This window comes from Penicillium oxalicum, chromosome II (genome assembly GCF_001723175.1).
Source record: "Penicillium oxalicum strain HP7-1 chromosome II, whole genome shotgun sequence".
Taxonomy (NCBI): Eukaryota; Fungi; Ascomycota; class Eurotiomycetes; order Eurotiales; family Aspergillaceae; genus Penicillium; species Penicillium oxalicum.
In genome coordinates, this window is record NC_064651.1 from 3,426,620 (window position 1) to 3,443,338 (window position 16,719).

Here is a 16,719-nt window from a genome sequence, read left to right on the forward strand (position 1 = left end):
GCGGAATAGGCGGGACAACGTGAGGTACGTCATGATATGGGCCGGTTGATGTCATGCCATATTCCCAACGGGTCATCGTGTGATTTTCACCATCCGAGAATCAACGGGAGACCAGACCCTAAGCAAGAATAGATGGGTGGATCTGACACTCCTAGGAGCCTCTTCCTCGGATGGCGAATACTCGCATCAGGCCGGCTTTTCAGCAATCAGTGTCAGTCTGGCCTCAATCGATCTATGGTACGATCGGCCCTGCTATGAACACGATAACGATAAGCTTTCCAGCTCTGAGTAGGCCCTATGGTGATTTATTCGGAAGATCGGCACGGAAACGATATTCTTTACGAATGAGGAAACTACGTAGGATAAGAATAAAAATTTAAAGCTCGAAGAAGGTAATAAAGAGCAATCCTGCCAATCAACAAAAATGGACAATTCATATAGTAACCGCCCGTCTAAAAAAGAACCTTTGATCAATTTTTGACATGGCGAGGAAATCCACGCATCTGGGAACAATGGCCTTCCAATTGCATGGCGATTTCCGTTCAACATGGCTTGACATTGAGTCACCATGTCAGGGACGCATACCTGGCAGGTGCCGGAGCAGCTTGCTTTGGCCCTTCCTGAGGTGAAGATCTGGAATCTCGGTACGTGCTGCCGATCGCATCAATAGGGTGAACCGGACACCTAGCATGTAGTGGTAGATTACAAAGCAGTCGTCTACCATAATGCGACCTAGATAGGTAGGTCTCTCAAGTTTTCAAACCAGAAGGGAACCTTATCTTTCAGGAGAGGTATTCATCGGATTGAGGAAAAGATAGTTGAAGGAGCTATATCCAAGCATGCACCACATCCCATGATAGCCCGGGATACTTTCCATGTAACTTAGGTCTCGGTAACATAACTTAAGTTCGAATCATATTGAGGAAAAGACCAACTCAACCCGTCCTCGACTCAGTGCTGAACGGCTATGAATGAGATTGAGGAGTCTGATATCATTTTTGAGATCGTCAACACTCTGCAGTGCTGCAAAAGTTGCTCACGTTAGCACATAACGTACGGTACTTACACCTCACTGCCCAGCTATGGCCGCTATCGCTTGCCGTACTCAATTGCTGACTCCACCCCACCTTCCTGTCACGCAGACCCCCCCGCCTATCAGTGCAGCGCGTAATTTTTAGTTCTGAACGTCGAAGTTCACGACTTTGAAGACTGCCCTTCACATTCGCCCCATGGCTGGAGAAAAACGTAGTATGTCCGGTAGTGCCAATCAATCTGCAAAGCGCCAGAAAGGCCAAAAGGTATCTGTGAATTTCTGTTTCCACTTCTGCGGTTCCTTGCTACCTCCATGCTCGTCCTGAGCTGGCGATAACCACAGCAGGAATGGTTGACGAGGAAGCTAATTGGGTGTCTCTACAGGGTGGGAAGCCTGCGTGGCAAAATTCTGGCCGCAAAGTCAACATTGAAACCGGAGATGTGGGTGTGATCGTGACCTGCGACATGGGCAGAGAGGGGAAGTGCATTGCGGAAGTTCTGGACATTTTCTCACAGGTTGGGTTGCCACGCACTAACTGTCCCTTGTCATAATGCGGATAGTCAGCCAAAAATACATGCTGACCAAGATGTTTCGTGCTAATTCCAGGCCCTGGAGAAATCTGGTCAAGTCAAGGACGCAGATGAGGATGATGAGGATGAGGACGACGGTGACATCGAGGCTCAAATCCAAAGGGAGCTGGCCGGTTTGAAGCCCAACAAGGACAAGAAAAAGCCGTTTGAGGCAGTACGCCTGGAGATGCCTTGTGGTGCGTTCTTTTGACACTATTGTCTAGCAACGGCGCTCATGCTCCCAGTGTGAGCTAGGACTCCCTTGGCTAATGATTGAAAAGTGATCTTTGTGCGATTGGACAAATCAATCGACCCCGTGGAGCTTGTTCACCGTCTTTGCGCCGAGGCACAGGCAAATCCAGATCTGAAGAAGAGTCGATATGTGAAGCGTCTGACCCCAGTGACTGAGGTCCGAAAGACCTTGAGCGTGGATGTCGAGGCCTTTGCCCGCCAGATTCTCAAGCCAGTTTTCCACTCTGGAGGCCCGCCCAAAACGGTAGGTGGTGACTATGTGTCCGATCCCGCAGGGACTTTCCAACTTGACCCGACAAGACGCCTTCTATTGCATCTGGACCGATTGCCCTGGAGAGCGTCCAACCCCCCCCCCCCCCCACCTTTTTTTTTTGTTAGGAAATGCTAATCTAGTGGTGTCACACGTAGTATGCCATTCGACCTTCAGTACGGGGAAACAATAAATTCCATCGGGACAGCATCATTAAGACCGTCGCCGATGTGGTCGGAAAGGAGCACCCGGTCAATTTGAAAAATTACGATCACATGATCCTAGTCGACGTCTGCCAGGTCAGTCCCCGACACATGTCCGTCGATGCTTGCAAGGTTTGGCTGACTTTATTTCAGAATATTATCGGTATGAGCGTTGTAGGAGGCGACTACGACCGGCTCAAGCGGTTTAATTTGGCCGAAATCTATGACCCAGGGCCGAAGACAGAGCCCAAGGGAGAGGGCAAGGTCGACGCCAAAGACTCCAGTGCAGGGGATCAGGGATCAGGAATCTAGTGGAATTCGAATCGGCGCAATAAAAGTTTCAAACACCGGCCCTAGTCTTTCATTACTCTTCCCATGTCCGACTCTAGAATCATGGAAGGTAGACGATGGAGGTCCTATGCTCTCGTCGCATTCGCTTCCCATCTATATGCACAATATGAGCCAGGTATGGATGCCTTAGTGCTCAAAGTGCCCATTAACTATAAGCAGAAACTATCGATCGCTGCTTTAGAAATTCCCTTGGTGAAATCTGTGAGTATGATTCATATTAATCAGCCCAACGAACAAGCAAAATATCGCTAAATATGTAGTAAGGTACAGTGTTTCTTGTTCATCCATAGAGCATCTCAGGAAGCATCGAAGCCTGCTGAGGTTCCAGGCTCTTTGTCGGTCTTGGACACGCAATTTGGAGGTGGCTCGAAGCGTACGGAGAGTGTGGAGTCTGTACATGTACCAGTGCAAGAAAATCTCCAGCTCTGCGTATGCTTCTATTGTGTCCAATCTTGAAATTTGCAACCCATGAGCGACTTTTCTGGGATGAATCTTGACCCGGCTTACGTGCAGCAACATGTACATATTGGGCTGGAGTCATCCATCTGTCAATGGCCATCAAAGCTACGTATTTGAGTCAGCCGTATAGTGGATATAGCGGAGACAGTGGGGCCCTCTTGGTAGCTACATGACCCCAGCGCAATGCATCTTCCGCCCGGAGAGTCCTACCTGTTACGGTGATGACACGTCCACTAGGAAGCGAAACGGTGGAATTATGGCTAGATCAAGTACTGCCGCTGGGGTTGAGAAAAATGTCCATTAGATCCTTCTAGAAGCACCACCTCATCTTCATCAATGACGTTGTATAGGTTCAGAGTTCAAGGGTAAGGTCTCCATGCACACGGGCTCCGGCTCTCTTCAATGATGACAATAAGAACAAGGTGTCTCTTCTACAAAAAGAATCAAGGTCGATGGGAATGTCTGCCCCCAGCTCCCTGATCTATTTAACTGGTCGCCGAGTGCCGAGTCTGTTAGGTTCCCAAAACGACCTGCACATTACTACAGTAGCATTCACGCTCCTCTTCGGGCTGATGAGAACCAGGGGAGGCCCACCGGGAGAAGGTCAATCTCGGCAAGCGCCACTTTTCATTGGCAGCCGAAAGCTCGGATGTCGGGGTTGTCTTTAAGCGGGATCCTTAGGCGAAGGACCGTCACGGACCGTCACGCCGCTTCGCTTCTTCCGCGATAGTTCGAAGTCGAGAAGCACCTTCGGAAAATTTGGGATCGCGGATCATTGGTCTTTCGGCATTCGCCCACCTCTAGCTCCCGAATATGGGCATCCTAGCGCCTGTGCACGCCGAGTGCCGTCTAGTAGAGGCGTCGATCTAGAGCTGGCCAAGCAGCTGATCATTCGTCCGTGGTCATCTCCATGGGACAGGAAAGTCTCGATTGAACCCTTTGAGCAAATGCCATCACAACATACCAACACTCGCCCGAGGATCTCTGCAATGCTATCGGTCACAGGCTTGAAGAGCTACGAGCCAATAGGTCCCCCCAGCCACAGCCCATCTCCCAGAGAACCAACATGACGGGGTGGTCTCAAACTGCGGTCGACTGTTATATGCTCTTCGACCTGAGAACAAACGCAGGATTTGTCTCCACCACATCTCGCGTAAGGAAACCTACAGGAGGTCCAAGTCATTAATGGCCCGCCTGAGGCCCGCAACCACATACTGGGAAACATCCTAGCGGTGATTGTAAGGACACGCATCAGATGGCGTTCTTTTGACTCGGACATTTTCGCCAAACATGGAGTCTTTCGCTTACGTCTTTGGGAATTTCTGGAATCTCACAACCCCCATTTATCCGCCTCTGCGCTTCCCGTGTCCTGTTTTGTCAGAAAAGACTAGTCGTGGACAAGCCTCGCGACTTGGCCAGTAATCCGCGCAAAGGACCAGGATCCAGACGGCACTTATGAAAAACCTGGCCTACCTAGGTCGATCGACCCTGATATGATCCATATTGTGGTGTCCGGCTGCAAATCGTCGTGTCTCTTCATTTCAAAATTTCTACCTCTAATGCTGTGTCCATTAGAATGGGCCATCCCGAGGTGACGACACGCTCTGCACGTTCACGTGTCAAGAGTTCGAGCATGTCTCCCCTATTCAACGATGCGCTGGTCGCCCAAACTTGTGAGACTGCTCAATTAGATAGCGTACTCTCATCACTCTTCCCTCCAAGCGTCCGAGTACAGCACTCGCAGCACATCACCGGCCATCTCCACACTTTACGCCGCCTTACACTCTCCAACGGTCTCTGCTTATTTCTGAAGAGTTCCCCGTACTCCGGAACCCCGCTGCTCCGACATGAACGCCTGTGTCTGGAAACAGAGGCTCGTGTCCTCGCTCTTCTTGGCCAAAGTGCGAATCCGTGCATCCCTCGGCTATACCATTACAACCCAAGCGGCAGCTTTCTGGGCTCAACTTTCCTGCTCCGGCAATACATCGAGGGGTCCAGCCTCTCGGAAATGGAATCCCGTCTGAATACCCACGAACGCAGCGACATTGACCGTCATTTGGGGTTTCTCGCCAGGGCCATAGGCCAGAATGTGGCGTCTGGCTTCGGCTCTCTGCAACAGGTCGCTCGCGGCGCAGGCAAACGATCGTGGCGTGAAGCGTTTTGCGCGCTCTTTGAAGGTGTTTTACGAGATGCCGAGGATGTGTTCATCAATTTGCCTTACGCAGAGCTTCGGCACGAAGTTTTTCGACTGGCGCCGGCCCTGGATGAAGTTGTCCTGCCGCGCTTGACCGTTGTCAGCTTTGGTCGACCCACCCATGTTCTGCTAGATGAACATTCCAAACAAGTGTCTGGCGTGGTGGATCTGAGCAGTGCCTGTTGGGGAGATATGCTCATGGCAGAGATGTTTGAAAGGCCGTCTATTGCTGCAGTCGAAGGCGCGGGCTTACCTTTGATCCGTACGAAGAGGGAGAGCATTCGAATTTTGATGTAAGATATTCCCTGTCCACTGTGCAGACTTGGCTCCTGGATGAGCGACCTTTTGTCACGCCAAGTCATTGAAGAAGGCGTGTGTCTCTCTAACACGATCCCAGTTATTCATGTTATCGGCTTGTTTGCCTGATCACGACCCAGTATTATCGAAATCGGGATGAAGCCAAGGAATTTAATGCCCGTCGGCGCTTGACAGCTGTGCTTATGGATTTGGCGACTGTGGGGTCTGCATGAAAGAAAGGGCCGAGATCCCTCAGACCCGTGAGACTTGAATTTTCAAACGAGTTGATGAGATTGGATCATCTCAGGAAGTCCCTGAAACATCCAAAAGAAGATGATGTTTCAACCTCATTTGAGCGGTGCGGTTCCATATCATTGGCTAAGAAACTATAGCAATAAATCGAGGCAATGGGAATTTTTCAATCTTGCAAGTCAATGGAACCTTAGCGAGCGGCAATTTCAATTCAAGTTATGTTGATAGAAGCCATTTATGAAGTACTGATATGTAGATAGTTACCTTGAAAAAGGGACAATACTAGCGAGCAGGTGTAGTGCGAGCTGGGTTATGTCTTGGCGCCAATGCTGAACTCCCGCCGAGGAAATGGGAAGGTCATGTCGGAGCCCTCGGACACTGCCCTGAAGACATCCTTGAGATTGCAAGAAGCTTGGAATACTTAGGAGCAAGGCGAGAGCTTGAAATATCATGGGACTCAAAGGCACTGCAGTCACTGGCCAAATACGTGTGGACAGAACTCTAGGCAGGGGAGCTTTGTCGGGAGAGCGGAGGAGCGGTGCCGATAGGGCGGAAAGCGGGGCAACTCCATTTAGCCTCTCCGCCATGTCGTCAGGCCTGAGCGGTCTCCTTCCGTGAACGTTTCCACGGCTTCTTTCAATCCTTTTCTTCCCCATATGACAGGGTTGATTCCCACTGACCCTCTGATAGCCCGGTGATGGCTCACTTACTCAGAGGCAAACAGGCTGGAATCCAGCGAGACCTGTCTGAAGGTCTTTCTCCTGACTTCTTCGGGCTTGACGACGTACGTTCTTGGCGCTCTAGGCATCCATTTTGAAGGAGCAGTCGCAACGATCTGAAAATTCTGACGGCTTACTTTTGCAGTTTGCGCGATGTGGAGTGAACTCACAAATCAGTGCGATTGCCTACGATCCAGTACAGTCGCTGCTGGCCGTGGGTACTAGTGATACCTCCTTTGGGAGCGGACAGATCTATGTCTTTGGTCAACGGCGGGTTTCGGTAGTCTTGAGCTTCCCTCGCAAGGCGTCAGCAAAGTACCTCCAGTTCTGTGCCGACAAGCTCATTAGTGTGGACTCAAGGAATGAGGTCTGTATCTTTTCTTTGGAGACTAAGACCCTGGTCACCTCTTATGCGCCGCCAGGCCAACCAACTGCCCTGGCGACCGATCCCAGTCTTGAATATGCCTTCATTGGGTTGTCGAATGGTCTGTTCTTCTTTCTTGGTGGAGCTCGCCCTAGGGGTCGCCTGTTAACGTTGCTTTAGGTGAAACTATTGCGTATGACCTCGACCGGCACTGCCTGACGCCTTTCAAGATTCCGAATCTTTGGTTGGAACAAAACCCTCGGTCACGTTTCAACCCGGTAGTTTCATTGGCCTTCTCAACGCGCGACATTGGCAAGATTTTGATCGGATATCCGGAGGGCGCCGTCACTTTCTCTTTCAAACAAAACATCAAGCAAAAGACCTTTGTCTACGAGGTTCCTGTTGGGGCGCCCGGGGGAGACACAGAGCTGCCTGCTGCCGGAGTCCGACGGCCGAGGTTGACGAATGCAATCTGGCATCCGAATGGTATCTTTGTCTTGACGGTTCACGAAGATACAAGCCTTGTGCTATGGGACTCAAAGGATGGCCGCAAATTGCACGCGCGCAGTGTCGAAGCTGTGAATGTGGATCAGCCCGGAGCATCTGGACGGCCTGGATCGGCTGGTGGGTTTGCTGGAGCTAAGGAGCCCATCACCAAGGTCGTATGGTGCGCAAAGGAGAACCCTGACGATACAGGTCTTCTTGTGGCAGGTGGAAAATCTGCGGGCGATCCCAACAAGGGCCTGACTTTCTTGGACATGGGACCAACCCCGAATTATGCAACTTCATCCTGGCAAATACTCGCTAGTTACTTCGAAAGACCACGCCGCGTGATCAACATCCCGGTACCTCCTGCTGCTCATGCAGTGAACCTTTGTCTCATTCCACGGTCTTCGCCATACTTTGCCGGAGCTCATGATCCCATCGCTCTTATCGTTGTTCTTTCCTCTGGTGAGTTGGCAACGATGAGCTTCCCCTCTGGACACCCCATCACACCGACCAATATGATTCATCCATTCTTGTCTTTCGTACACCCATTCGTCAACAAGGCGACTCTGACCCCGGTTGACCGGAGTGCGTGGCTGGGGCTCAAAGAGCGTCGCGCACAAGGACCGAAGTTTGTCTTGGGAGGGGCGGAAGCCAAGAATCCGCTGAAGCGGTTTGAGAATCGAAACATTCTTTCCACTGCGCATGCGGATGGGACCATTCGGATGTGGGATGCTGGCCACGATGATGAGATTGAAAATGGTGAGGTAGTCCAGGTTGACCTAGCGCGAGCTGTCGGGCGTATTGGCAACGTGGAAGTTACCGAGATGTCGCTTGCCAGTACGACAGGCGAGCTCTCCGTTGGCCTTCGCAGTGGTGAAGTTGTGGTTTTCCGATGGGGTAACAACCCCTCAAGCGGGAATGAGCAACCACCTGGAGTCAATCAGGGCCCTGGCACTCTGACCCCTATTCATCACAGAGTAGACCCTGGGTTGAAGACCGGCATGCTTCCTCTGACCTTGCTGAACATGCAGCAAGGACCAGTGACTGCTTTGAAGCACAGTCAGGTGGGATTTGTGGCGGCCGGCTTCGAGGCAGGCACTTTGGTGATCATTGACCTCCGTGGTCCTGCAATCATCCATACCGCGCAATTATCCGACTTCCTTAAAGCGCCAAAGCGCGGCAGTTTCTTGAAATCTCGCGCTCCAGAACAGACTCCTGCAGAGTGGCCGACCAGTATCGAGTTTGGCGTGATGACCCTGGAAGGTGAAGGTATGGATCGAGCAAAGCCTGTGATTGTTTAAGATCAGACCTTGGGTTGTGTTTCTTACTGGGAATTATAGACTACTCGAGTATCTGCTGCTTTGTTGGAACCAACAGAGGTAACCTTGCCACTTTCAAGATCCTTCCGGCATCGAATGGTACATATTCAGCTGCACTCGCTGGCTCCGCTGCGATCGATGACAAGGTCATCAATATCATCCCTATCGATGCCGTATCTGGTGGTCAGGCTATTGCTACTCCAAATGCAGTCGCGGGGCTGAGGAGTGGAGAGAAAATTAACGGCGTTGTTGTCGCTGTGACACCATCGAGTTGCCGAATCTTTAAGCCTGCGACTGCCAAGGGAGCTCACAAAACTTGGGACGACTATCTTTGCGACTCCGCAGCGGTGGTCAAAGTTGAAGGCCGTGGTTACAGTTTGGTGGGTTTATTTGGAGACGGCAATGCACGCGCGTTCTCCTTGCCAGGATTACGAGACATTGGCTCTGCTCGCATCGATCATATCGCGGACATGCGACGGCTCTGTGAGGCTTGCATCACGCCAAGTGGTAATGTACTTACATGGGTAGGACCTTCCGAAGTCGGTTTGTTTAACGTTTGGGGGTCTGGTCATAAATTGTACGTGGAATGCAACCCTTTGCAAATTGGAAACCGATGTTAATCAATCGCACAGGGGTCATTCGCAAGATCGTCTCTACAATCCCGAGAAACTTACTCCGACCCGCCCGACTATCACAAACATTCAGTGGATTTCCGGAACACAATATGTCTCACCAGCAGATATGGACCTGCTCAGTACGTAATTCCGTCACCATCATGTCCCCTCATTAGGCCTTTCGCCTTTCAGAAAGCCTGGACTAACCACTAGCGCTAGTTGGTGGGCCCGATCGACCCCCGTCCAAGAAAATGATCGAGCAAATGCGACTTGAGGAACAAGAGCGCCGTCAAGCACTTCGAGAAGGTCGTGCGGCACCTTCAGAATCCCAAGGTGACCAAGAGGGGTATCTGGCATACATGTCACGCCAAGTGCAGGAGCGAACCGAGCGACTTGGTCTTGCAGGCGATTCCATGGACCGGTTGGAGGAAAATAGCAGTAACTTTGCCAGCGATGTTGGCAAGTACATTCAAAATCAGAAACGGAAAGCTGTATTTGGCGGTAAGTCATCCACGCTGAGACGGCCTGGGACATATGGGCGGGCCCTCTCTCCCTCCCCCTTGCGTCCTGAGACATATAAGACTGATCGATGTATTACTCCCTCCCTGCAGCTCTCGGTTCCAAGTTTGGCTTTTAGGGTTTCTCGCTTAATTGAACTTTCGCTTTGCAAGAGGCCCATTCAGGTCCGACATGAAGTTTTCGTCCTGCGTAGGCATGGAGAATCCGAGATTGGACCTTGCGAAGCAGGAGGGCCTGCTGGTATTGTAGCAGTGCGGAAGATCCACTTCTCCCCGTACAGCCTGAGTCTATCTCGCAAGAATGAGTGTAATTTTGCATTTCACCAAGATGGATCAAAATGGAGGCGGTTGCCCGAAACCTGTCCTGGCCTGTGTCACGAATCACTCTGACGTTGAGCGAATGTATACTTTTGCACTACACATACACGAGGATACAATCACACATCAACACGCATGCTATTCAAGAGTTTGCAGCAAAGAAGTCCATATCATTGTCCCAACTTTGGCTGGATGCGGGGAATCAATAGATTAGATCGTGAGCTTGTTATTCGAGGGTAGGAAGTGTCATAAGCGTAGCGTTGGGCTGGTCGTCAAAAGTGTAGTGGTAGACAGGAGTTGAAGAGTGGCATGACATGGCTATGAGGACGGGAAAGAGGAGACTGAGGACAACCAGCCAGGAGAGGCGGGGAGAGGATGACAAAAAGGACTCTAGTGCACCATCACCTCGGACTGGGCCTGATGAGGCTTGCCTGAGTCGTCCTTTTGCTCCGAGTCATCCCCCATCTCAACATCCTCGTCACCCTCACCGGCTTCCTCATCGTCGAGGTCGTCATCGTCGTCGTCACTCTCCTCTTCCAGATCCTCGCTGCCCGCGTCGGACACATCGTCATCATCATTACCGGCCGTAGCTTCACCTCCCTCCATCTCCTGATCCTCGCCCTGCTTGTTGGCCTCTTCCAGCTCCTTGACGAGGGCGGCCTCGAGTTCGGCCTCCTCCGCACCGTAGGTGTTGCTGTCATCGTCGAGGCGGTCAGCCTCGGGCTGGTCAGGAGGATACTCAGCAGGAGCAGACTCCTCAGAGTCCCTGTTTAACGGCTGGGTTAGTTTCTGAAAAGCGCCACAAAGAATTGATAGGGGAGGGAAGAGCCAGTCATACCATTTGATGGCAAAGCGGGTGACACGGGGCTTCTCTGCGAGAACATTACGGCGAATGCGCTCGATCACAGGCTTGGCTGGGGGCTCCGCAGCCAACTCCTCTGAGTCGTATTCGTTGTTGACATAGTAGCCCACGCGAACAAACTCTCGTCCATCGTAGCTGCAAGTCAAGAGAATGACGGTGACGCCCAGAATCTCAGAGGAAGGGATGCGTTGCAAGTCGGGGGCATCGGCCTCAAAGATGAACTTGTTGACACCGACGGGAATTGGTCCGACCAGGAGGGAGTCGAGTTCCTGATCATATTCAGAGCTGTTCAAAAACCACGTTAAATGGTCAGCGAGGGGCATCGAGACGAGGTCAAGCGGGTATATTTACGATGTAGCAGATCCGACGTAGGTCAACTTCCACTCCAGGTCTGAAGGAACATTCAAGTCAGCGAGATGCACTTTTCCAAGCGCTCATTGAACCTGCACGACACCACACCTTTTTGAAGCTGTTCCAAGCACTCAAACGTAATCTCGAATTGGTATGAGGCCGTGAAAGCAGCGGGATTGTTGAGGATTTTGACCCCCAACAGCGACACGACGGACATGGTGGATGGGCAGAATGTGGCGTGGGAGGGACGTGTATATGTATGAGAGTGGAACTCGGATCAAGAGGTGATGAGAGTGAAAGAAAAGAGAGAATTTATGGACCGAGTGAATGTTGGAGCGCGGACCACTGAAAAAGGGAAAACAAACAATCGCCGGTCTCACCGCAAGGAATGCCAGAAGCAAATCAATGAGGGGCACACGGCGGCAGAAGGGGACTACTCGACTCGGACTGTAAAAAGCGCCGCCAACGAGGATCGGCGAGGAGCAGCCCATCGCCCAACGCGCAGGGCGCGTCCCTTGCGCGCTGACCGCCCACGTGATCTGCAGCCTGGGTCGGAGCTTGGCTCGTCTGCAGTCTCGATTGATCCACGAGCGCGAATGTGGTTCACAGATGCAGTAAACAGCTCCATCCATCTTTGATTCCCACCAGAGGCCACAACCTCTGACCTCACATGTGCGCCCTGGCTCAGAGACTGTGCCATAGATCCAACATTCAGAAAATTTGACAGGCTCTCAGACTAATCCGGTCGTTGGGCCTCAATCATCGTGACTCAAGCTTTCAAACACGCTTCTTTCAAAGAGACCCACTCGCCTGTCGCAAAACCTAGTATCTAACCCTCCGACAACCATGGCGGAGGAACAGACCGAACAAGTATCCCTCCAGGCGGAAGCAGCAGACATGGAGTCAGCTACCGTTACGGATCTTGAGGAGCCTACGGGTGACAACCCGGAGGATGAGGAAGAGTACGACCCATCCAGGACCTTTGACGACCAGCAGTACGCAGGTTCCGAATCAGAACCCATGGAAACTGTAGAGCCGACAGCCGACGATTCGACTCCTCAGCCAACACCTTACAACCCCGATGAAGCTGACCTTCGGGAGCTTGAAGCGGAGCTGAACGACGTCAATTCAACGGCGGCGTCGAACGAAGCAGGCGATGATACGGCTGAGGTGACCGAGGCGCCTGCAACAAGCGGAGAGACGTCTCACGATGAGGCTGAAAAGACGTCCCTAAACATCTCCTCCGGTAAACCCGCACCACCCCAATCTCGGACGATCGGTGGCTTCGACGTCGATGATGATGAGGACGAGGACGAGCCTGAGGATGAGAACCAGGAGGAACATAAACAAGAAGAAGAGGGAGAAGAAGAGGAAGCAGACTATGAGCCACCAGCGGTGCTCGGAGTGGATGATTCGAATGCCATGCCTGTGACCATGTCTGAAGATCCAAGTTCAGAAAATCAAAATCATACCACTTCCCCTGATGCTTCATTGCACACGATGCAACCCTCTGTCTCTGGTCTAGATGCTGCCACTAGCGCTTATTCTCCTGCTCCCCTTTCCACCCCCGATCCTTCCGGCTCAGCTTCCCAGCAGTGGACCCAAGATTCAAACATGAAGAACAGTACTGCTGAAAGCCTCGTACCTGGCTCGCCTTCCACCTCCAAAGGCCGCATGGCGCATGACCGGGTGGGAATCTTGCAGGATCGGGTGGATGAGGACCCGAAGGGTGACATCTCAGCGTGGTTGGAGTTGATTGCAGAGCACAAAGCCCGCAACCGGTTGGACAGCGCGCGAGAGGTCTACGAACAATTTTTGAAGGAATTTCCTATGGCGGTAAGCTGCACCCATCCTCCTCTGAGGTTCTTGTTACTAACGAGATTGGACAGGCCGAACAATGGGTCGCATACGCCATCATGGAATCTGAGCTGAATGAGCTGTTCCGACTCGAGCAGATCTTCAACCGGACTCTCCTCACTGTTCCCAGTGTTCAGCTATGGTCCGTGTATCTGGACTATGTCCGTCGTCGCAATCCTTTGAGCACAGATACGTCAGGACAGGCGAGGAAGACCATCTCTTCCGCGTATGACCTCGCCATCCAATATGTCGGAATGGATAAAGACAGTGGCAATATCTGGACCGACTACGTAGAGTTTATTCGCTCGGGCCCAGGTACGGTGGGAGGCTCGGGCTGGCAAGACCAGCAAAAGATGGATCTCCTCCGCAAGGCCTACCACAAGGCGATCTGTGTGCCCACCCAGGCAGTCAATGCTCTATGGAAGGAATATGACCAGTTTGAGATGGGTCTCAACAAGCTTACGGTATGTTTGGGAATGACAGGAATCGCTGCCCAAGTTCGAAACATATTAACACACCTCTCTAGGGTCGAAAATTTTTGCAGGAGCAATCCCCATCATACATGACTGCACGAAGCTCATACACTGAGCTACAGAATTTTACGCGCGACCTGGTCCGAACGTCTCTACCACGATTGCCTCCGATTCCTGGCTCGGAAGGCGACGTGGAATTCACACAGCAGGTTGACATCTGGAAACGTTGGATATCCTGGGAGAAAGAAGATCCACTGGTTCTGAAAGATGAGGATGCACCTGCGTACAAGAACCGCGTTCTTTATGTGTACAAGCAGGCTCTCATGGCACTGCGGTTTGTCCCAGAAATTTGGTTCGACGCAGCAGAATTCTGCTTCCTGAATGCCATGGATAATGAAGGCCATGACATGTTGAAGCAAGGAGTAGAGGCTAACCCGGAAAGCTGCTTGCTCTCCTTCAAGATGGCGGATCGGCTTGAGGTCACTTCAGATGCGGAGCAGGATTCTTCTAAGCGAGCAGCAAAGGTCCGGGAACCCTATGATAAGCTTCTTGATACGCTCTACGAGCTTCTGAACAAAGCGCGCAACCGGGAGTCTCAGGACGTGGCGCGAATTGAGGAGGCATTTGTCCAGCAAAACCCTGGCGCACAAGGCGCGCAAGACGATGATGACGATGACGATGGGGTTCCCAACGAGGCCAAGGAGCGAGAGGCCGCCAAACAAGCACAGATTGATGCCGTGCGCAAGGCCCATTCCATTCAGATCAACCTTTTGTCGAAGACAATCTCGTTTGCATGGATTGCGCTTATGCGAGCCATGCGCCGTCTTCAAGGCAAGGGAAAGCCAGGTGAGCTTGCCGGCTCCCGGCAGGTCTTCGCTGAAGCTCGGAAGCGAGGCCGAATTACGAGCGATGTCTACATTGCTAGTGCTCTTATGGAGTATCACTGCTACAAGGACCCAGCTGCTACTAAGATTTTTGAGCGAGGCGCGAAGCTCTTCCCTGAGGACGAGAACTTCGCTTTAGAATATCTGAAACATTTGATTGATATCAATGACGTTATCAGTTAGTAACGACAAGAGCCTCCTCCCTGGTCTGTCTGTGTCTGATCGCTAATCTTCACCCTAGATGCCCGTGCTGTCTTTGAGACCACCGTACGCAGGTTGGCCGCCACTCCTGAAAATGCCCACAAGGCAAAGCCCATCTTTGCCTTCCTTCACGAATACGAGTCGCGGTATGGCGACTTAGTCCAGGTGATCAGTTTGGAAAACCGCATGCGCGAGCTCTACCCCGAGGATCCGTCTTTGGAGCAATTTTCTCATCGCTTCACCACCTCAACCTTTGACCCAATCCATGTCCGTCACATTATCTCACCTTCACAGACCCGACCCAAATCACAGAATCAATTGGTTGTACCGGAGACTCGGGCAACACCTGCGCCGTACCAAGACGTGTCTGCGGGCTCACCGAAGAGATCCTATCCTGGAGATGAGAATGACTATGACTCCGACCGACCGCGAAAGTTTGCTCGAGCAGACTCTCCTCTCAAAGGCGCGCAGGGCCGGCGGATTGACATGCCGAAACGTGTCACCCAGTTGAACGGGCAGAATACTTCTTCCTACAAGCCTCAAGGCTCCCCCGCTCCACTCCCGCGCGATGTAGTTCATCTACTCAGCATCATTCCGCCTGCTTCATCTTACAACATTGCCCGTCTGCTTCCCGAGAAGATGGTGGAGCTTCTTCGACACGTTGATATCCCTGCCAGCACTGCTCATATTCCACTTCCCGCCAATGTCGCACACCAGTACGGCGGTAAGTCCAAGGCCCGTCCGGATTCTTAGTCTCTCGCATGGAGATTTGAATTTATCAGAGCGTTGACACTTATCTCATTTACAGGATCATATCGCTGATACCGCCTCGTTCAACGGGCTTTCATGGTCTCACACGTGCTCATCAACCCGGCACGACTCCTGAACTTTTTCTTTTCCGAGGTGTCTTTCGAAATCACGGACTAATGACACTCCGTTGGATTGACACATGCTCTCCACTGACTTTGCCTTCCGAGATTTGAACGGTTTTATTCGCGATTTTGTGACACCCTCTTTGCATCTACTGGCGTGGGTCGGTTGGGAATTTCTTCTTTTCACGGACAGACGTTGTCCGATGAATAAGCCTTTTCTGATCTTTGAAGTCGAACATAATTCCAACATGGTGCTTTTTCTTGCATATGCCATTGCACAGCTCCAAGCAAATAGTGCACGAGCAGAACCTTGAGATTTCTGTCTTGTCTCGAATGCAGTAGGAAACCTTCAAACGGTCCGTCGTATTGCGTAGTGGGAACACACCTGCGTAACATTCACAGAGTCAGACCGCCGTCGCCATCGCCGTCGGTCAACGATTGTCCACTGGAGACCAATTATTTGACAGCATTAGGTTCACAAACCCAAGCAGTTATGGGGGAAGGAAAGGAGATAGTACGTCGGATCGAAACCTGCACGGACGAGATCGATCAACTTTTTGGAATTGGAAAGACAGAGATAGCTCATTCGTAGTACTCAGTAGCGGCAACTTCCTTTCTTTCTCTTGGTAAGTTCCTCGAGATACAATGCCTGCAGGAAACCCCCCCTGAATGAATACACAATGTTTTGATAAAATCCAAATGATTGCACTCCTTTCTCCCTCGATCACTCCCACATTAGGATCTTCCTTTGACGGGCTTTCGGTGTCAACGCAGGGTGACCGTGCCTTTCCCTCGTTGAGAAAAGCTCCACCAGTTGGAAGACCATCGATACCACACTGGGCAAGGATTACTTTCTCGTATGATCTTCTGCTGAGGTGTTCACTGCTCTTCCTTAATGGTCATTGCACATAGCTTACTTGGGTAGGTATCAGATTAGCTGACAGCCCAGAGGTAGCCAGAACGAGCGTCAAGTCCTTATCCGCGCGCCTACAGAGTCGAGTGTTGGTTAATTAGTGCT

General features: G+C 51.7%; 4 protein-coding genes across 4 annotated transcripts; 3 read left to right on the forward strand and 1 right to left on the reverse strand.

Annotated features, from left to right (window-relative positions):
- Positions 1-568: 568 nt before the first annotated feature.
- On the forward strand, positions 569-2,619 carry POX_b03060 (uncharacterized protein; the record flags this gene model as incomplete). Its single annotated transcript, XM_050111965.1, has 6 exons — positions 569-644; positions 1,379-1,548; positions 1,640-1,799; positions 1,884-2,098; positions 2,263-2,403; positions 2,461-2,619. The coding sequence occupies 6 exons, from the start codon at positions 569-571 to the stop codon at positions 2,617-2,619; spliced, it is 921 nt and encodes a 306-aa protein (XP_049972311.1).
- Positions 2,620-4,693: 2,074 nt separating this feature from the next.
- Positions 4,694-10,133, forward strand: POX_b03061 (uncharacterized protein; the record flags this gene model as incomplete). The annotated part of the gene is made up of 8 exons (XM_050111966.1): positions 4,694-5,604; positions 6,551-6,644; positions 6,725-7,064; positions 7,124-8,701; positions 8,773-9,328; positions 9,384-9,505; positions 9,585-9,866; positions 10,078-10,133. The coding sequence occupies 8 exons, from the start codon at positions 4,694-4,696 to the stop codon at positions 10,131-10,133; spliced, it is 3,939 nt and encodes a 1,312-aa protein (XP_049972312.1).
- A 458-nt stretch (positions 10,134-10,591) lies between these two features.
- Positions 10,592-11,631, reverse strand: POX_b03062 (Histone chaperone asf1; the record flags this gene model as incomplete). Its single annotated transcript, XM_050111967.1, has 4 exons — positions 10,592-10,967; positions 11,040-11,348; positions 11,415-11,454; positions 11,523-11,631. The coding sequence occupies 4 exons, from the start codon at positions 11,629-11,631 to the stop codon at positions 10,592-10,594; spliced, it is 834 nt and encodes a 277-aa protein (XP_049972313.1).
- A 629-nt stretch (positions 11,632-12,260) lies between these two features.
- Positions 12,261-15,582, forward strand: POX_b03063 (mRNA 3'-end-processing protein rna14; the record flags this gene model as incomplete). The annotated part of the gene is made up of 4 exons (XM_050111968.1): positions 12,261-13,250; positions 13,304-13,735; positions 13,798-14,806; positions 14,870-15,582. The coding sequence occupies 4 exons, from the start codon at positions 12,261-12,263 to the stop codon at positions 15,580-15,582; spliced, it is 3,144 nt and encodes a 1,047-aa protein (XP_049972314.1).
- Positions 15,583-16,719: the final 1,137 nt, after the last annotated feature.